General features: G+C 27.7%; 1 protein-coding gene across 2 annotated transcripts in view; it reads right to left on the minus strand.

The window, feature by feature from the left end:
• LOC136989320 (ataxin-7-like) overlaps nucleotides 1–23,184 on the minus strand; it is a 155,884-nt gene that overhangs the window by 47,518 nt on the left and 85,182 nt on the right. For both annotated transcript variants that reach the window (XM_067287444.1, XM_067287445.1), the window contains one exon: nucleotides 4,160–4,843. In XM_067287444.1, coding sequence (XP_067143545.1) covers nucleotides 4,160–4,843 — 684 coding nt within the window. The remainder of the gene's footprint in view (nucleotides 1–4,159; nucleotides 4,844–23,184) is intronic.

Below are 23,184 nucleotides of genomic sequence, written 5' to 3' on the forward strand. Positions count from 1 at the left end.
ATTCAGTTTGAAGCCGTGGTGAGGATGAATGGATGGACTAATGCTCAGGCCATGACAGCACTTGTTGGCCCTCCGTGATCAGGCTTTGACTGTACTAGAGGCCCTCGGTAAGGACGTCACCTACGACCAACTGATGGAAGCATTGGAGTCCAGATATGGAGACAGGCATCTTGAGCATGTGTATCGGGCCCAGCTTAAGGACCGTGCACAATGTAGTGCCGAGACTCTACAGTGCTGGGCACTGGAAGTTGAGAAACTGGTCCAAAAAGCATATCAGTCTTCACCTGCATTGGTTGAAAGACTACTTGTACAAGCGTTCATAGATGGAATACGCGATCTAGAAGTTCGAGCCGCTGTCAGATTGGGACATCATGAAACTCTGAAGGATGCTTTGGCTCATGCTTTGGAAGTGGAAGCAGTAAGACATGATGATCGTTCCCATCGTGTTAGGGAGGTTGTAACGACAGGCCCCCAGTGTTACTACTGTAGAGAAAGGGGCCACCTGCAGAAGAATTGCCCCAAGCGAGGGCACCTTAATATAGATCTAAAGGAGCGTCTGTGCAACATGCCAATTTTGGGCTACCCTGACACTGGGAATGATTTTGTAGTTGACACAGATGCGAGTAACACGGGGATCGGCAGGGTTTTGTCTCAACGAAAAGGAGATCAGGAATTGGTTATAGCCTACTTCAGCTAAGTCTTATTTAAACCAGATAGGAATTACTGCGCGACAAGAAAGGAATTACTTGCCGTAATTAAGACCTTGCAGCATTTTAGCAACTACTTGCTTGAACGAAGATTTCGCTTGCGTACAGACCATTCTGCGTTGAAGTGGCTTTTACATTTCAAAAATCCAGAAGGACAAGTAGCAAAGTGGATAGAGCTGTTACAGGAGTATGACTTCGTGATTGAACATTGTAAAGGGAAAATGCATGGTAACGCTGACGCCTTATCAAGGAGGCCTTGTGCGGATGACTGTATGCACTGTGTCAGACAAGAGGCTAAAGAAGTTGTTCCTGTGCAAATGCTGAAAATGGAGATCAGTAATGAGTGGAAAGAAATATTACAACAGGCTCAGGAAAGGGACGCGCACCTTAAGCCGATCCTCGAGTGGTTAAGGGCTGATGTTCCTAGGCCTAACTGGAGTGATGTTGCAGCTATGAGTCTAGTTACAAAGAGCTACTGGGCACAATGGGACAGTTTGACCATACAGGACGGGATATTGTGCTATAAATGGGAAAAATACCCGAGGGGACGGCTACCACCTGCAAATGGTTGTTCCCAAAGGAAAAGTTCCTGAGGTCCTAAAACTGTATCACAACGGCTGCTCTGGAAGCCATAGGGGGGTGAAGAGGACCTTACTGAAGATCCGCGAAAGATTTTATTGGATTCACTGTCGTGATGATGTGGAGGAATGGTGTCGCAGATGTATGAGTTGCGCGGTCGTGAAGGGACCTCAAACTCGCAGTAGAGGTACGTTAAGGGTGTATAATGTTGGAGCCCCATGGGAACGAATAGCGTTAGATGTTGCGGGATCGTTTCCTGAAAGTGAAAATAGGAACCGGTACTTCCTGGTTGTCATGGACTACTTTACTAAGTGGCCAGAGGTCTTTGCCATTCCCAACCAAGAAGCGGAAACTGTGGCCAATAAATTAGTCCACGAAGTCTTCTGTCCGTTTGGAGTACCCTTAGAGATTCACAGTGATCAAGGTAGGAATTTCAAATCCCAAATTTTTCGGGAAACATGCCGTGTGATGGGTATCCACAAAACCAGAACCACCTCGTATCATCCACAGTCCGACGGGATGGTGGAACGATTTAATCAGATGTTGGAAAGGTACCTGGCAAAAGTCATAGAGACTCGGCAAAGAGACTGGGACAAGCACATTCAACCATTTTTGTTGGCATACCGAAGCACAGTCCATGAAAGTACGTCTGTGACGCCAGCCTTTGCAAACTTTGGAAGAGAATTACGATTGCCTGCAGATTTAATCACCAGTACCCCACCTAATAGTCCATGTAGCATGACCGACTATGCGGACGAATTACGTCATAAGATGAATGACGTATATGACCACATCCGACAGTCAGGCCAACAAATGTCTGAAAAGATGAAGACCCGATATGACCGGAAGGCGAACAATCGAGGCTTCGAGGAGGGTTCCCTAGTGTGGTTACATAACCCTGTGCGCAGCAAGGGGAAGTCCCCTAAATTACAGCCGAAGTGAGACGGGCCATATCGTGTCATGACTAGAATCAATGATGTCACCTACCGAATACAGAAGGGGTCGAGAACCGCTCCCAAGATTGTTCATGTGGACCATTTGGTGCAATACTATGGGTCTAACGATGCTCGGGACGAGCATGCCTTAGGAGGAGGGCAGTGTTGCGCCGGCTCCAAAAAAAGACGAGCGCCATGGTGTGGAGAGTAAAAAAGAAAAAGAAAAGAGAACGATTTTTGAAAAAAAGAAATAGAACGTTTTTATCAGAAGATGGGAGAAGAACGATTCGGAAAGAGAAAGGAGAAAAAAAGAACGGTGGAGATTTTTTTTTTTTTTGTTCTTTTAACGAACTATTTTAAAGTTAATTTGTTGTTAGTGTATCTAAGAAGTGTAAATTTTGGAAACTGGGCTGTCAATTTATATCCCGAGCCCCACAGCTCTTAACAATATTTACAAGTTTAGTTTAGCTATTTTTGATTCTCCCAATATGTCCACAGATTTATTGACAGTACTAATATCATCAATAAATCTGTGGACATATTGAACTAAGTTACCAACAAGACAGAATGCATTTATTCAATTTTTTTATTAGAAATTCAGTTTTAAATATTTTTATTTTCCTTTCTTTTATTTGCTTTAATTTTTAAATTTCTATTATGAACTTTATTGTTTCATGACTAGTTCCATGAGAAAATTATTTTGTCTATGCATTCTTCCATGCTTCTTGTCTCTGTCTATAAAAAAAACAGATATGAGCTATAAAAATACATTGTAAATTATATATTGTTATAAGTTGTTCTATAAAACCATTTCCTCTAAATTTATACATGTCTCTGTACTTTTTAATCACTAGATTTCATTTTATTAATAATTTTAACTTCAAAAAGTGTTTAGTTTCTCTGTAAGAATTTATACAAATACAAATCTAGCATAGCTCTCAACTTCAATTCAAGAATTTATGAGTTATAAATTTAAAAACTTGAATATACAGTTCATGATTCTTGAGTTGAACACTTGGCGAGTATGACCATAAAAAAAGAAAATATCAATTTAAGCAAGCAAGGGTAAAATATTTTCTTGATACCTATTCAGTTTAAAACAATTTTTATTTTTAAACTGTATGTCAAAGAAATTTTAAAATATTCATTCAAAAACTGCTGTATCTGTTGTATACTAGTTTCTCATACTAAGAAATTGGATATAGAAGAAATTGTACTGTCTTTTGCATTAGATTTTTCTCCCTATGTTGATTATATATGAAAAATGTGATATTTGTCTAAAAGAACAATGAACATTTGAGAAATAACAGTTTCCTATAAACTATTTTCTGTAATTAGCAGCGTGAAGGAACATTGTGTATAAGTAAGACAAAACAAATGTGAAAGGTTTTTTTGTCTTACTTATTTTAAGTAGTTCTAGCTTTTCATACATGGAAACATTGTGTATTTTGAATCATTGTCAGCAATAGTTAAAAAACTAAAATAAAAGAAATAAATAATTCATATAAAGTTAATTTTAGAAAAACTTTTGCTGAATAAGCACAAAAATATTTTATACAATAATGTATAAACAATCATAAAGTGAGATACATTTGTAAATCGTTATTTGCAACTAAAAGTGTCAGCAAATTAAATTAAAATCATTGAATAAAAAAATTAACATTTTTTAAAATTTTTAAATATGTTTTTCCTATAATTTCTTGATTCAAAAATTTTTATCTTAAAAAAACTTGCATAGTGTTAATTTTCACTATTACACTAATAGATCTTGGTTCTTTTTATCCTTAAAACATTTTTAAATTAACAATAGTTGTGTGTGCATGTGAGAAATTTAAAAATTTACTATTGTCTGTTTTTGTTCATTAATTTCTATTTTTCAATTTATCAGATGGAAAATTAATTTTAAAAATAAGTATATTCTTTTCACTGAATAATTACCTTTACATAGCAACAGTTTCCTCTCCCTAGGGACCTTCTTATTCTTACTTGATCCTGATTGCTTTTTCACACTACCAGATAAACTATCACCTCCCATTGAATTTAAGGGCACAGTACTGTTTGAAGATCCAGAGTCTATTGCACAAGAAAAACTGGAAGGCAATAATTGGGAAGGAGATGCATGTCCAGAAGTAATTCCAGAATTAGAAACATTTAATAAAGAAGATATATTAATATTTGGTGGTGGTTGTTGAGGTGATGGTAACTCATTTTTATCTGTTGATAAAGAATTTACTGCATGAACTGAGTTTGTTTTTAACATATCATCTGGCATCCGTTCAACTCTAACAAATGGTGCCATAGAGTTGTTCTTTTTCAGTTTATTGGGATTTTCTGATTTTGATCTTGAATTTGTAACAGCATTATGTGAACTATTTAACTGGATGGAGGAGGAGTTACCATGACAATGGCTACTACTAGGTTTTATATGAGACCTGGAAGGTGGATGATTTGGAGAATTGGATTTTATATTACTTTGTGATATATTAGATGATGTGCGACCTGAAACTACGGCCATTTGACAGGATGATGAGCTATTCTTGTTACTGATTCCAGTTTTTGAATGTTGTCCAACAGATTCAGATCTTTCATTCCTTGCCAAAGTAATATTTCCATGACGTAATTCTGTAAATGTAAGATAATATTCAATACAAAAATTGTAATAAAAATAAAAGTTTTATTTAATATATTATTAGAACTAATGCAAATTTTTCTAATTTGAATATACAACCTGTGTAAACTAAAACCTGTGTAAACCAAAATCACATGGTACCAAATATTTTTTTGGTTTAGCAGGTTTCTGTTTTGAATGGGTTTCTTTTAAAACATAAAAAATTGCTATGTTCTGAAGAACTTTTTCTGTCTAGGCAGGTTTTTGTTTTATTCAGGTTCTGTTTTGAACAGGTTTTGCTGTATTTATTATAGTAGAATTCTTGTAATGATAAAAAAAATTAATAAAACTTGATAATGACAAACAATATTTATAAAGAAATCAAATATACCAATTTTACTATTCATTCTCAATTAACATTTTTATCCTATTTATTCAAATTACGTTATAAACATGTTAATTTTTAAAATATTTTTATAATTTATGATATACAATAAAAATTAAGTTTATTGTGTCTAGTTTTTTTTGTAATATCTGCATTTAATCAATTATTACGAAAAAAATACACAATAAATTCATTTTTATTGTATATCACCTCTTTAAAATCAAATTGATTATAAGATGTCTGTTTTATAAAAATTTTTCAAATCAAATTTAAAACAACACAGTCAATAATTCCTAAAATATTTATTCATTAATATCAACTTTTCATTGAGAAAGGTACAGATCAAATCAAAAATGAGTTGATCTGTACCTTTCTCAATGAAAACTTGTACTATACATTATGCTATTCCGGCAAAATTTAATTTCTTCAGAATAGAAGAAGAAATAAGCTAAACTGTAATTTCATACAGATAATTATGGTGACATAACATACATAAAATCACTAGACTAAAAATAAAACCTTTACATAACCTGTCTAACTGTATACTCTAAACTGCTGCAGTAGCCATTGATAGGTAGTTTAAAAAGTACCATATCTCAAATATTAAAAATTTGTGTTTATATTATACTTCACTGTAAATGTAATTATAAAATAAGTGAAACAAAAACTTACATATATCTTAGATAAGGCTGTTTCAAACAATATTTTATATATTGTTTCAAACAAACAATATATAAAATATTCAAAACTTGCCCACAAAATAAAGAGTCTATGGAGAATGAAGCATGACAGATAGTCAATTCATTGACTATCTTCCATGCTTTAAAGAGAAACAAGAACTGTCAGAAATTAAATAAACAGTTTAAGGAAAAAAAAAAAAAAAAGAGAGGTCTATTAGAATACATAAAAGAAAGTAAAGAAGAAATGATGAAAGGTAGTGATGCTAAATTCTAAAAATCAAAAGAAACAAAGAAAGCATACAAAAAAAGTATAGTTAACAATGTTAACAAGAAAACAGAGTAAAAAACTGCCACTATTTCAATGACAGATTTCTGCAAATACGAAAAAATTTAAACCTGACATCTACAAAAAACACACTTTAGAATTACATTATTACTATTATTTTTAATTAATTTTGGAATTTTCTTTTCAATAAATAAAGCAAGCAAACATATAAAAATAATTTGCTGTTATCAGTTACCATCTTTTTTTAACAACACTTGCTGTCATTTGTATGTGATTGTTCATTTTGCCATTCTGTTTTTGCAAAACAAAAGCACAAATCAAATTAAACATATTAAAACAAATTATTCTTTTTGCACTTTGCTTTCACTTTTAAGCTTAGTTCAGATATAGCTGCAAGAGTTCTTCACAGCAGTATACAAATAACAGCCGAGTGATCAACTCCCAATCCACATTACTGAATATTATGGAATTTATTAAATTTTTTCTGAATTTATGTTAAACATTTATATTACTATTGTGGTGATGATGTTGCTAGATTGTATCTTACCAGTACCTAACACTATGCTGAACCAAAATCAAGGCTTAACTACAGAATAAGCTATTACAGTGATATCTTGACTTTTTGGGATACGAGCCATCTCTCGGCCAATTTTTTGCATTCAGTCAAGAGCTACAATTCAGGTTACAAGCCAGCTTCAGATACTCCACTTCTAGTTGGTGCAGCAAATGCCACAGCAAACTACAGATTAAAAAAAAAAAGATGGAAAACTGCTATAATTTTGTCATTTTCATTACTCTTCTAATGTCTGACAGGCTAGCTTATAGAGAAACGTGATCAAGCGATATAGGCATTAGTTCACTTTCATGTTGTGTGAGGCACCCTGTCTCATTTTTCAAATTTTCCATCTTTTCTTTTTTTATCTATGCAGCAAATGCCACAACATCCACAAAACCAGTTTATAGCAGTACATTCTATTGTGTTTTTATACAATATTCATTATTTATAAGTACATTTTTCTTATTTAAAAATGTGTAACAAAAAAATTTGCAGTGTTTTGGGGGTCTGGAACAGATTAACAGCATTTCAATTCATTTCAATGGGGAAAATTGATTTGACATATGAGTAAGTTGAGTTACAAGTTCTGTCATAGAACGAATTATACTTGTAAGTCAAGGTACCACTATATTTTGTTTATGTGCTGTTCGTGTATGTCTGTATTTAAGAATTTCCTGACTATGTGATACATGTTTAGTATGTCAGCCTTCTATAGTATGATATATATGTTACTGTAAACCCCAAATAATTCTAGACTTTTGTCTAGTGTATGTGGTCTGACACTTGTGCAAGAAAGGACTACTGGTATCTTATCTATACTCCACAAATGCTTTATTATTTCACAAGTAAATTCTAAGTATTTACTAGTTTTTCAGTATGCATATTTGTATTTGCAGTATTTGTTTGTTATGAACGATCGTACAGCTATATCTATAATGTACATGATTTCGTTTTGTTTTTCAAAAGATGTGATTTCAGGTCTGTTCTGATAAAAGATTTTGTCTGACTATGGCTCACTCATAATATACTTTGTTGTTGTTGTATGATCGAGGTGTGTGTATTTGGATTGTGGTTTCTGGGTGTATACAAGTTTATGTTAAGCTTTTCATGTATTATATTTGCTATTTGGTTACTTCAATGTAAATAGTCAGTTTGTGTTAAAAGCTTGCAATTCATTGTGATATGCTGTATAGTCTTGTGCATAATTTGGCATTTCCCTATAAGTGTCATCTGTAAGTGTTGTGTCTTTTAAATATCCTTGTATTTATAACCTGACTTTATATAACAATCAAAACTTTTTATTTCTCTAGAGGAGCATCCAAGAATCAGCCAGTAGTTTGACACAACTCTGATAGTGTGATCCTGGCCTAGATCATTAGGGTATGTACCGTGGAGCTACTAGATTACCACTATATATATAGACAGACACTATGACTGCTTAATAGTGTATCTTCTGTGTACTGTTTATTATTACTATTTATTAAACATTTCTGTTTACTTGATAAATAAAATGATATGATAAAAAAAATTGTTGTTTAGTAGATACTTCTATCTTTGATATATGAAATTTAGATGGCTCTCCCTAATGTTTGAGATATTACCTTCTAAATTGCATACCAATAAGTGGCATGTTTTTTATGACTACTCTGGAAGTGTGCGATATACTGTATGGTGGTACAGATGCTAAAACAGTTTTATTTCTGTTCTTGCAATTTTCTGAAGGGTATATGCTATTGCAATTTTTATGCCATGGGTTAGCTATATGAAGTTATAATATGTTTGACAAGTTAAATATTTTCAAGTTCATTCTAATCCTAAAATAAATACACATCATAGAATACAAATAATATAAAATACATTTTTACCATGAATACACATCTCAATATTTGAATGAGAAACACAGCTCATTAATTTTGTGTTATACTAAAACTGTTTATACAGAAATAAAAAAGTTTCTTAAAACTTTTATTATAATTTTTCAACATTTACTTATTATTAGTTTTCATCTTAATTTGAAATGTGTATTGTTATTAGGACAAAATAACTTAATTATCAAGTTACCAACAAATTAAAAATCTCAAGTTTCAATATCAAATAGCTAAGAAATGCAAACTAAGATATGAAATCTATTATGCAAGAATTCTGAGTAATTTTCAAGATTACCTCAACTTTAAGATAAGAGAGTAAAAGCCATAGATTATTATTAAAACAAAAGAAAGCAATTATGTTGACTAAATAAATCCAAAATAGGTAATGATTACAGACTACTAATAAGTATAAACATCTTACTAAACACAATACATTGCAATAACACAACTTGCTATAATTCAGCAATAATAATTATAAATTACAAATAAATTTGACCTTAGAGGGAGGTGTCAGGTGTCATCTCATATTAAATTTAATAATTATAACTTAAATAATTTTAGATTAAACTGGAAGAAAAGAATTGGCCCAGAGTGGGATTCAAACCCGCAACTGCTGCTTACTGTGCATTGCCAGTTACACTACCCGGACCTCTAGTCTGATCTCCTCCTTCAGTATATTTAACATTACAACATAACCGTCATTGGTTACTATGGTGCTGACTGGGGGCACATTCAGTGGCCTCATCATGTAAACCCCAACACAAGGCACTCAGCCAGCCAGTTTAATCTAAAATTATTAAATTTAATATGAGATGACACCTAACACCTCCCTCTAAGGTCAAATTTATTTGTAATTTATAATTATTATTGCCAGATTGTAGCCTGATATTATACAGCAATTGGAGTAGTGTGATTACTAATAAGTGTATAAAGTATATTTACTAGAGGCTAAAGTAAAACAGATCATCTTGTTACCTCATTTTCCTGTTCCAAAACTGAAAAAGGAACAAAAATGTAAGCTTGACATAGTTATCACAAATGAATATATCACAGACTTAGAGGAGGAAAACTGATTTATTTTTTGTGTGATGTTAGCAAAAATATTTACACATTCCACAAATAACTAAAAATTTAACAAATCTGCTTTGATTCAAATAAAGTCACCACGTTTTTAATGTAATAGTCACTAATATATAACAACATATAGTATATATATAATGTTTGATCAAACATAAATGAAAAATTTTGATTTATAAGATATAGCTATATGCAAAAATATCAAAATTGAAATGTATTGACAGAATATATCAAAGAAGAGGTTGATTTATAGTCAGCAAGAATCAATGTAATTCAACAGAACTGATTATCTAACTGAACTTGGAATTTCTATTTTATATTTTTGATATTTTGTAATTTAATTTTATTTACAAAAGTTTAACATTATTAATATCTTTGTAATGCTAGAATATATTAATCTTTTTAGATATACATTTTTCTTTTATTTCTTTAGTTACTAAAATCAGTTCAACTTTATAAATTTATTTCTCTAAATAATTCTCTCTCATTGTCTTTAGTTATATGTCTTCGGTAAAAAGATTAATGGCATCTTATTAATCTTTTTACCGAATGGCAGGTATTTAATTTTTTGTTTAATGGCATCTTTTATGGTTTTTATTTTAACATCATTGTTTTTAAAATAAAAAAATTTTCAAAGTTCATTTAAAAATTGAGATGAGCTATGATCATCATTCATTCTTTTCAAACTAACAATGTTAAAAATAGAACTCTTATATGAAAAATTAATGACATCTATAAAAAAAAATTTATAACAGAATATTGAGATATATAATTGAGGTAATGATTTTTTTAAGTTTATAAATTCATAAACAAATGTAAGCATATTATATTATAAAGTTATGATAATGATAATCTTAATGCAATTAAAAATAAAATTTGATTTATTTGAAGAAAGTTTTATAAAAAGTTTATTTAAATAATAATAAACCAAATTAAATACTCTACTATCTATTTAGTCATTGATTTTATAAGGAGTTTCTAGAAAATTAAGATTAATGCTAAGAAAAAATAAATTTAATCCAGTAATTTGTACAAAAAAAGATAATAATTCATAAAAATCTCCTTATTGAATAATTTGATATTATTCATAGCTTTATATAATTAAAACTAAGATACCATCTTTGTATATGGTAATCAATTATCTAGAAACAAAAAGAAACACTCATTATCCTGGTCAGTAAATGCTAATTTATTTCTTGATCAAGACAACGATATTAAAAATATAATTTAACTACTAATACTTATGATTTAAATGCAAATCTGGTAAGCTTCTTTATATGTTATCTTTTTAAATCTTTTTATATCCATATGAGAATGTTCATAAATCTTTATACTTCTCACATGTTTTACACTAAATCATATAAATAAATATTGAATTCCAAAGTTTTATTATTATTATTATTTTAAATCTAATTTTTTTAAAATTTGTCTTCAAAAACTTTACTTTAAGAAAAAAAATATTTTATGACTACAATTGTTTTAAATCTAGTCTGAAGCAATTTATTATGATATATAATAAGAAAATGAAATACAAATCTTGAAAATATTTTTCTTTAAAATAAATGAATTCTATCTTCAAAATACATTGAAATTTTAAAAAACAAAACATGACTAATGAATGGAATAGCATCTGATTTGAGAAATTTCATAAATATTTACTGTAAATTTATTACATATTTATGATGATGCTTTATAAACCACTAGACAGATTATTATACTGATATTTCACCATTCCTCTATGTTTTAAAAATTTAGAAGAATATGAAATTTTCAATTGAAAGTTTATATGGTTTGCTATTTTGAAATTTTTTTTTATAAATTATATTGGATATATATAATTTATAATTAAAATAATACTAACAATTTATTTATAATTATTAAATTTATCAAATAATGGTGGCCTAACCACCTACCTCTAGGCAAATTACTTCATAATTAATTATTGAAATTAGTTTTAATATAGCCCAATAATCTGATAGTTTGTTTAGTTTATACTGACTACTTCAGCAGAATTTAAAATGCAAAAAAACATAAGTAGACATTTTTGAACTATTATCCATTTTTAAAGACTGAATTCAAGCATTTCTAAAGTCATAACTAACAAAAACATAAGACAAAGAATTCAAAAATATTAAATTGTTTTAATTCAAAACTCTTGAAAAGGATATACAAGTCCAAGAACATACAGCAATAGTAATTATATTTTTAACCTCCAACAAAGTAGAGAGCAATTGTTCTTCAAATAATATATACAATTTCTTTAAAATTTCCTAATTTTATATATAACAATTGATAAAAATGACTAAAATTTCATCCACTATACTTTACTCTTTACTTTCATCATTAAAAAATTAATTTCATTACTGATTTTATACAATAATCATTTGCACAACTATAATCAAAGTTCCAATAAATTTATATCATCTTATGACAAAATTTCTGAGGAAGGTATCAATACACAGTAATCAAAAATACCATCTAATAAAATTACTACTATATTTCAATAATATGAGTAATAATATGATTTAGTTCATGTCTCTAAATCATGTTTTATGGTAAAAGTTATTCATTGTTATATATTAAATTATAAAAATGAATAGCTTTTACCACAAAATGTTTTTAGGAAAAAAAATGTAATATTTACTTTCAACCATTCAACTTCCTTTAGTATCATATTTTAAAAAATTAGCTAATTCCATCTTCCAAGAAATCAGTATTTAAGTGATCATCAAAAAAATAATTTGGAACAAGTCAAAGATTTACAGATAATTCAGAAGCATCTAGAATAAGGGTGTCAAACTCAAACTGCTTAAGTGCCAATTTTTTGTCTCAAGTATGACAACAGGCCAGATGTTTTTAGCTTTTGTAGCGAAAAATTTTCTAAAAAGTAACTCAAAAGTAGCCGACTCAAAAAATTCCTTTTTAATAATCTGAGATTTCACAATAAAATAAAAAAAACTATTTGTACTTTTCCAGCAATAACTTTAATCATAGAACAAACATTTTCGGCAAATTTACAGGCCTGAAGCAGGTCTGTAAACTGATCTGGAAATAAGGATCGCAAGAATCAAAATACAAGCATAAACTGTAATTTACTAATATATCGAAAACACGCATTTTATATGCAAAATAGTGAGAATTATGTAATAAATGATCTTGCCAAGACAAACTTTAATTTGAAATTCAAAAGATGAAATAGAGAAAACATAACGCAAACAAGAAATTAAACACAAAAATAAATCAAATAAAATAAATATCACTAAGTAATAAAAATAAATAAAAATAAAAATAATAATAATTGAGTTCAACAATTTTGTTTATTAAATATTATTTGCTTAAATACAAAATATCACAATTTCTTTGGTATCAAGATAATAAAAAAATAAACAAATAGCATTATTGAATTTATGTCACGGACTGCAACTAATTGTCTCGCGAGCCATGACTAACCTGCGGGCCGTATCTTTGACATGCCTGATCTAGAAAGTTTAACTGAAAATTCTAATTAATCAAAGTTTCTCTATAAGATAGTAACTCTGCATATCTTTGGTGTCGTAGTCTTTAATTAATAAATAAATTAGTAGCACAAAAATTCTGATAGTTTTTTGGGTTGTTATTTAATTTGTAATTCCAGAATTTAATTGTTTCTGTATATTAAGTATTTAATAAATACACACACACACACACACACGCTGGTAACAGCCTGAGGATGCAAGTAATCAAGTGACATAGTTTGTTTTAAATGAAATTGACTATATCACTAGCTTACATGTTTACTACATAAATGCACCTTAGTTCTGTACTACAAAGACATGACTGAAAACTTAAATGTTGAAGAAAATAAGACTTCATCCACAAAAAGACAAGATTTTATGACAAACACAGATATAAAATTATGAATTATTGATTAAGTAATAATGTTATTCATAGAACAATGTTAAGCTAATTCATTAAATAATTTAAATTATTGATCTGTAAAGTCTCCAACAACAAATTATTATTATAATAATGTTAGTTTAAAAATAGACATTCAAGCAATTTTTAGAATGTGTTTAGATTTTTTCCTACAACAGTTTAATCTATACATTGTTAAAAAGATAGAAACACTGTTCAGTGCTGTGTAGTTGTTTGGCAATTCTATCAAATTTTAAAAAATGGGCAATATTTTCCTTAAATATAATTTTAAAAAATGGTATTAATTTTTGTTTCCTGCTTAATAGGTTAGCTTATATTGACATGTAAACAAAAAAAATTCAAATGAATTGTTATATTATCAAAAACTGATTTATGCATAAAAATTAAATTTAGTCTTAAATTGTTAAACTTCTAAAAAAAAGTATAAATTTTATGCTAATGTTTTATAAATATCAATAAATAATTTAATAGAACAACCAAAGCGAACAACTAATTATAATTAATATGAACAGATATTTTTAATAGAAAAATCTATAAAATCAGACTTTAGTTAAATTTAGGTAAGATTTATAAATAGGTCAAATGATAACTGTTGAAAAAGTTGGCTTAATAAAATATGCCAAAAGGTCAAGTTATATCTGCATCATTATGATAAAGTTATGTTACTATCAGCAAAAGATGTGATACAAATAAGAGATATAAAATAAATTAAAAATATTAAAATTCAGATTATTTAATTAAGAAATTAAAAAAGTATATATTAAGAATAATGCTAATAAAGAATATATTGACCTTTATATCTGTAAATAAATAGGCTAATCTAAAAATTAAATTGGAAATCCATAATGCAAAAAAATACCAATACTCCAACAGGATAAAAAACTGACAATTTCAAGATTTAAAATTTAAAAACAATGGTAAATTTTGAGGATCAAATACATTTTTTAGGTTTAATAAAGAAAAGAGAGAGAGAACAATGAGGTTGATCACATTTTCATATTTACTGTAATATATATTGCAAAATTTGTGCTTATATGTTTGCAAATTTCTAGATGTAATTCAAAACATTATTACTATTTATATCCATCTAAAATAAATGAACAAATTTGCAAAATTTTAAATTAAATCAGTTGCTTGTATATTATTGTTACGTAACTTTGAGTAATAGTATGATTTAGTTCATGTCTCTAATTGCTAGATTAAATGTAAGGCAAATCTTTTATCACTAAGATCAAAATTCAAAATTAATTTTAATTTGTTTTTGATACTTAGCATTAAACTGCATATTATAATTTTCATTTAAAAAAACTCTAGAATTTTTTTAAGTCAATAAATTCAATAAAATAATCTTAATGAAACAATACAGTTCATTTCTGCCATTAATAGACAGTAATGGAAAAATTGCAAATTTACATTCTATTTAATTTATCTATCAGTTCAATCATACAATATAAAATATTCTTATATCATGTTTGATTGGTCTATATTTGCAATTTATAACTTACTTGTTAGTGGAAATTAAATAGATCAACCAACATCTATTAAACAATTTATAATCAATACATAAATTGTAAAGTTAACTATGAATTGAATGATTTTGAATTCTGATTAAGATTTAATATAGAAAAAGAATTTTTGATAATATCTAAAAATCATTATTAAAATTTAGAAACAAATTGGTAATATTACCTATGTAACAGAAATAAATAACCAGATTCAAAGATTGCAACAAATATATATATATATATATTTAAATATTAAATGCATGACAATTTCTTTTATTACTGAAAAATTTTATTATGCAACAGAATAATGTGTCATTAATAAAAAAATAAAAAATGTGCACTATCATAATTTTTTATTAATGACGTACTGTTGCCAGAGGATTCATTTTCTTAAATGATAATGTAATAATATATTTTTTTACTTACAGGATTATCAAATGCAATGATATTGTTAAAATAAAATTATACAAAATTCTACAAAAAATTTTTTTAAACAAAATCTTTCACCAAACAAATTCATTGCATCATTTCATCATTACTTTAAAAAAAATTCTAACAAGTCTTTCAGTTTTTAATGCAATATTTTTCAACATTCACTCAATAATTACATATTATTGTCAATAACGACATTAGTTTAGTCATTTATTACATCATCCCAATGTTATTCAATTGGCTTATTCAAATTTTCATTATCAAATTTTAGCATGTTACTAAAACTTTTGATTATATTTTATTTATTTTTTAAGTTCATAATATTAATATCCTTATCATTTATCATGTTGTAAAAACTAAATAAAAGATTTACTGTTATGAGATTTAACATTACTTTATTGCTCTCTATTAAATTTTTCTTTCTTTATCCAATGGCATTTTAATCTATTTTGTTTGTTTATTTATAATGATCTGATTTTCGTTGCCCTATCATTTTTATCTTAGTAGTATGTTTCTTCTTTTAAGTTTTTAGATCTAATTCAATAAATTATATAAGTAATTTCACCATAAATCTTTTAGGAAATTCTACTTGAGAGACATTTTTCCTTAAATCCTATTTTCAAGTTTTTATTTGTATGTACAGTACATGCACATCTTAAAGAAGTACTTATCCAAATAACTTTACAGCTCATTGGAATCAAAGATAAACATATTGTATTTTTATTTAGTACACTTTAATTCACATCTTTCCAGTTTGATAAGCAAGTTCAGATAATAAAGCATTTCAATTTTTTTTAATAAAAGTTTATTATTAACACAAAGACGCATTCCAGGGTAATAAAATTTATTATTATTAAACATTTTAAAATTATATTTACTTTATAAATTATATATATGGTAGAGTACAACATGTATTCTACATGCACTTCTGTATTATGTGCTAAATGATACTTACACAATTTATTTATTATATTTCAGTAATAAAGTTTAGTCTAGGGCAAAGTTTTCCAACCTTTTTGGATTAGCAAAACACTTTAAATTTAAAATTTCTGCAATAACTTCACAATAATTTTCACAATGAAAATGCTTAAAGTTGTCACAAATTTATGGTTGATTTTAAAAAAGAATTGAGCCAATCAGTGGCCAAGTGGATGAAACCACTGAACACTAGTAGTAAGTAGTGGGTTTGTGCCAGGTCATGGAGAGATTGAGTTTTCTTCACATTTGTAACACCTAAATGGTGGCTATTTTTCCATAAAAGTCCTCCCAAGAGGCATTCCTTCCTTGGCAGACTGCCCATGTGTTGTGTTGCCAAAAACCAAATAAACCAAACCAAAAAATTCTGATAATACAAAAGTTAACTTACCAAGACAAAAACTCACAAATATACTATAAAAATAAAAAGACTAATCAATGCATAAAGAGGGTTAGTATTGGTGTTTATGTTGCAACATTTATAGAAGGTCCAGAGTTGATATGCCAGCATATACATAGACACATGCAACTTTTGTGTAGAGTACACTGATGCTGCAAATTTTGCAACAATTGGCATTTTAGTGAATACTTCCTTCTCCCTTCAGCCAGCAGTAAAAAAGATGAAAAATAAATAAAATTTAAGAAAGCGCTTATTCCATATTCTAAAAAATATTTAATACTTCTGCAACACACCTGATGCACCAAACTGTTTCCTAGACCAGTGTTTCCCAAATCATGTGCCACAATACCCAAGTGTATCACATCACACAGTTTGGAAAACACTGGTCTAGGGAGTAAACTACAATTTAAAAATTTGTAGCTATTTAACTAGTTATTCTTGAAAAGTTGTAGCCAAATTGAGACCAGACTTGTTTAGCTTAGTTTTTGTTGCACTGCATTATAACTTGCACAAGCCTCAAAATTTCACCAGATATGCAAAGAAACTTCTTTGTGATGGGAGACTATATAGTTATACTATTGTTAGCCCCAAGACTATCAAATTTTTCCACATATTTTGTCTGTCTCTAGTTATATCCAAATTTAAGATGGTATTGTCATTTGGCAAAAAAACCTATTGGTTGCTTAATCCCTATTAGTCTACTGGTTCTTATAAATTTTCCACAGAAACAACATTTACATTATTATTATTAAGCTCAAACCATCTCACTTTCTAATAAGTGTTTTTTTTTTCCATATGATTATTAATATTTACTTCAATGATTATTATATGCCCAATAAATTTAAACAACACTAACTGAGGATATTTTTAAGATATGTAGAATAATTAAGATTAAATTATTTAAGATTAAGTTTCCATAAAATTTTTTATATACATAAAAATATAAGAAAATAGTCAATATTTGGTACTATATGATCTAAGTTTAAAATATATACAAAGTATGTATATATATATAGGCAGGGATAGACAAGTACACTTGATATCATAATTAAAAATTTTTAATTTCCCACAATTTAGAAAACTGGATATGTATTTTAATTTATTAAAGTTAATTTTAATATATTTCCTTTACAAATTTAACTAATTGATACTTGCATTTTAAAATATATGCAATTATAAAAATGATTATTATTAGTATTTTCAAATACTTGCAACTAAATGTATGATTAAATTAATATTTGAATATTTATTTTTTATGTATATTTTACAATTTATGCATCAGTACCATTTTGAATTTGTGAAGAAAATATAAAATTTTTAGCAGATTTTCTTCATTCTTTTGACATTGTTGTTAATAATGTGGTAATCAAATAGTTGCATATATTTAATATATCAAAAATTAAGAATTTATCAGCTTCTCGTTTATTGAGAGAATGTGGTGATTAGTTTATAATCTACTACATGCTATAATAATAAATTTGGAGATGATAACATTGATATTTATTTTTCAAAGACAAAAGTACAAGATTTATATTATAGTAATTAATTTATGTAAAATGACATCGAATAAAAAACAATACAAAACATTTAACCTTCCATTATCTTGTGGTATCTAGCAGACATCATGACACCTAATTTAATCATTTTAAATCACACAAGCATAAGCAGTTTTCCACTTAAATGCTTTCTTACAATGAAAAATGTATCCAATGTTCAGTCAACATCGATTTGAATCATCTTAACAGAGACTAATACAGACTAACTAGATAAACGTTCTACAATAATACCTATATCATAGTATCAGTGTATTTTCTGTGATGCAATATCAGTGATTTGTTTTAATCAGAAATCATATAAAAAATATATATTGTTTTGTTTTATAGAAACAGAATTGTGTACAAGAAATGGAAAAGAAAATGAAGATCACAATATAATTTGAATGTGCTATCCTATCCTAATGTTTCATCTGTGAATGTACAAAGTTCCTGAGTTAAGTAGATGTTTGTGTAACTATTTTATATATTTGTATTAAGCTACTGCATTTGTGACTTTTGAAAAAAATCTAGAAAACTATATATGATTAGTATTAAATATTTTTCCAAATACTGTTAAATTTTTGCAAATTATTAGCAAAAATTGAAGATACAAATACAAAAAAAGAAAAATATCTAGTAGTTTCATTCTGAACGAAACAAGATAATAGTATTGTTTAAAACTTTGCAATATAAAAAAAAAATTTATTTTATCAAAAAAATATTAGAGACTGCCAGACTCCTAACAAATATTCATATAAAATTTGCTTTATATAATGAAAGGTTAATGAAATACCATACCAGTATTTATCTAAATAAAAGCAGAAAACAATTATTTGATGTTTAATAATATCAGTAGTAGCAGATGTAGCAGTAATACTAGTAAAAGACTGGACAAACATCATAGCATGTTCTCTACAGTTAAGTCTGATTCAAAAGGAACAAACAATGCAAGATGTGTCATAAATGAAATAATGTGATGTGAAATAAGAAATATACGAGGGTAATCCCAAAAGTAAGATTTAAAGATCCTATTTTTTTAAATACAAAGAAATATTTTCAATAATGTTCATATCATTTTAAAGCTTGAACATTTATCTGTTTTTCTACATAATAACCATTTCAGTTGATGCACTTTTGTAAGCGTTGTGGCAATTTTTGTATGCGCACATCATACCACCTCACTATAAAAATTACCACCTCACTACCATGTCGTGTTAAACCAACTGAAATTCACCACCACCAATTGACGGAAGTTTATGGCGAGTCGTACATAGATGTCAAAAATGTCCTCAAGTGGTGTAAGGAAATTTTCAGCTGATCATACTGAAATTCACAACGAAGAAAGAAGCAGGAGACTGTCATTTTTCGATGCAAAAGTTGAGCAAACCATGCGTGAAGATCGGCAAATCACTCTGAATGATCTGTGTATTTTGATTCTTGGGGTTTCCCAAAGCACCATTCATAGGATTTTAACGAAAAAGTTGCAATATCGGAAGGTGTGTGCAAGATGGGTCTCACAACAAGGCAGTAAGCAGGTATGACATGGGCATACAAAAACTGCCACAGTGCCTACAAAAATGTATCAACTGAAATGGCAATTATGTAAAAAAATAGATAAATGTTTAAGCTTTAAAATGATATAAACATTATTAAAAATAAACGTTTTTTCTATTTTTAAAAAATAGGAGACCTTAATTTTGGGATTACCCTCATACATACATAAGTGAAGTCTAAAAATAAATAAATAATATAAATGAGTAATTCTTCTGGGACTGCATAATATAACTAAACACCTACTCAAAAACCTTTAAACAGTGCAGCCAAACTTTAATATTTTGAACGTTTTCGGTCTTGTTCAAAGACCTTTCTCAAGAAAAGAACAGTGTAAAATTAAAATGTACGAACACAAACCAAACAAGCTTTAGAACGTTTTTAAAAATTAATCCCGTTGCAAATCACGTGCATAGTCTTAAAACATAGCTAAAGTTAAAAAATATGCATGTGATTTGCATTGGATTAATTTTTAAAAACGTTCTAAAGCTTGTTTGGTTTGTGTTCGTACTACATTTTAATTTTACACTGTTCTTTTCTTGAGAAAGGTCTTTGAACAAGACCGAAAACGTTCGAAATATTAAAGTTTGGCTGCACTGTTTAAAGGTTTTTGAGTAGGTGTTTAGATAAATGAGTAATACAAATAATTTAAAAATAATAATAAAATGGCTATTAAAAATCCTGAAAAAGTTTCTATGGCTTAAATAACTTTCAAAAACTTTTATTTTTTTAATATTAATATATCTCTTATTCCTTGGTTTAATTTCAGACATTTGAAATATAAATTATTTTCAGACAGCATACAAAATTAATGGCACTTGTTCTTATTCTTTAAAAATTCTTATAATGTTTAAAAAACTTAATTCTACTTCTTAATACAAGGTAATTTTATAGTTAAAAAAATACGAATTTTATACAATAGCTTTATAATGCGTAATTTCTAAAACCAACAAAATAAAATTATTACTAATGAACTGTACATAATTTTCATATTATTAATTAACTAATAAGTTGTATGCAACAATTCTAATTAAATTCTCTAATTACAAAAATAATCCATAGAAATAAATTATAATAAACAGAAATAAATTAAATTATATATTTTTATTTTGGACTATTTATTATTACACAAAAATATAAAATAATGCATAAAGCAAAAAAAAAAAAAAATAATGACGTTACAGTAAAACCTTGCTATGTCTAACTGCTTTAACTCAAAGCTGTTTCTACAGGTTCCAGGCAGAGTATACAGGGTTTTCCCATATAATTTGGTCTCAGAAAAAGTACTAACAATTTCAACTTAAACTGAAACATGTTTTCTCCAAGTATCCTACACCCTTTGATAGGTCGTTGATCTTCATTTTCTCTTATATACTATCTGAATACAGACAATTATGATAAACAAACACTACATCCCCATGCCATTACAATCTCACATTGACATTCTTTTACTGATACAGTATTATGCTATTCTGATTGGGACATAAGCGGGGTGTCCTGACAACAAACACAAAAATCATCATAAATTATATACAATTTTGTAATTATTCTGTGGACTGATTCTTGGGGAACATTTTGATAATAGAAAATTTACTGCCACGAAAATTATTAATCAAAAATTTTTTTACATTAATTTTTTTTTCATTTACTGCCATAAAAAAATTTGAGAAAATCAGATATTAAACTTGTTAACTCAAAGTCAGGATTTTTTTCTACCCCTTAAACTCTGACTTAATGAGGTTTAACTATATATCAGAGTATATTTTTAAAATGAAATCCATCCAAACATCTATATTTGTTTAATTCCTATTCTTTATAGATTTTTAACTCAAGCTTCCTTTACTAGTGTATATGAATATAATACATTTATACATTTTATTATAATTTAGTGTGTTCAAATGAACCATTTGTTGGAATAAATACAGTTTACAGTTATCATTTGATAGCTGATGTATTAAAGTATTTTTAAACTCTAATTTTTATGTTTAAAGATAGATTTTGTATTCTTCTTAGAATAAAAATTTGAATTTTATATAATCTATATTCAATTAAACCAGACTTTGTATATATACATTTTATCTCTAATACAGATAAAACAAAAGTTTAAAAATGCCTTATCAATCTTTAACACAATAATTCAGATTACACAAAAAAAATTAAAGGGCAATGACAATACTAACATGATTACGGTCTTATTTCCTCCAGAATCAAATACCTTTGGCATACATATTAACTTATGAATTTTCATTCGTGAAAATTAAATTCCATGATGTTTAATAATCTAAACTTTTATTAATCATAATTACATAAGTGCCAGCATATTTCAGAATGGAAGTTAACAATAATTAAATTCAAAAATATTTGAATCATTAGATTTTTTGTTTCGAACTATAGCTGATTGATAAGCATAATTGTTATTAAATGCACTAACTTTGCATCAATGTTTCTATAAATTACATAATTATCTAAGATGAAATTTGGCTTGTAAGAATGAAGTCCAAACTCTAAATAATATTTTTACGAACTCTTTAGTAATAAATGGTAGACTTTTATTATTGTTATTATAAGCCAAATTTTATGTTTATGAGTTTATAAACCAAAAAACTGTTTTGAATATGGATGTCAACATAAGATTTTTTGTGTATTATCTATATATTATATATGAATAGAGATTTCGATACATCATACATAATCCTTAGAATAATTGCTCTTTATAATGTAAACCAAAAATTCCAAGTCTAAAAACGTGATATATATTCTTCATTTCTATTAATTTTATATTTCCTTTCTAGCACTATTTTTTATTTTAATATAAAAATCTCCACATTAAGTAAGTGTATTAAAATTTTGTACAAAAAAACTATTAAACATCAAAAATACATCCACTAAGAAATCTTAATTAATTTCCACTAATATATAATGTGAAAAATTCAGACTGTGTCTAAAATATCCCAATATCATTGGATTATCTGACCTGAAGGTACCAGTTTGCAGATCAAAAACATCAGCCCTAATTTTTCTCGTTAAATATTACTAGAAATTAATTAAGGCTCCTTAGTGGATTTATTTTTGATATTTAAAGGTCTTTCCAATCTTCCATTGATGGTTTAAACTCTATTAAACAAATATTAAAACTGATGTAATAAATAATTTACCAAATACCAAATAAATTTCAAACTTAATTACAAAA

Source organism: Centruroides vittatus, unplaced genomic scaffold (assembly GCF_030686945.1).
Source record: "Centruroides vittatus isolate TY-2023 unplaced genomic scaffold, ASM3068694v2 scaffold_464, whole genome shotgun sequence".
In the NCBI taxonomy this organism is placed as follows: domain Eukaryota; kingdom Metazoa; phylum Arthropoda; class Arachnida; order Scorpiones; family Buthidae; genus Centruroides; species Centruroides vittatus.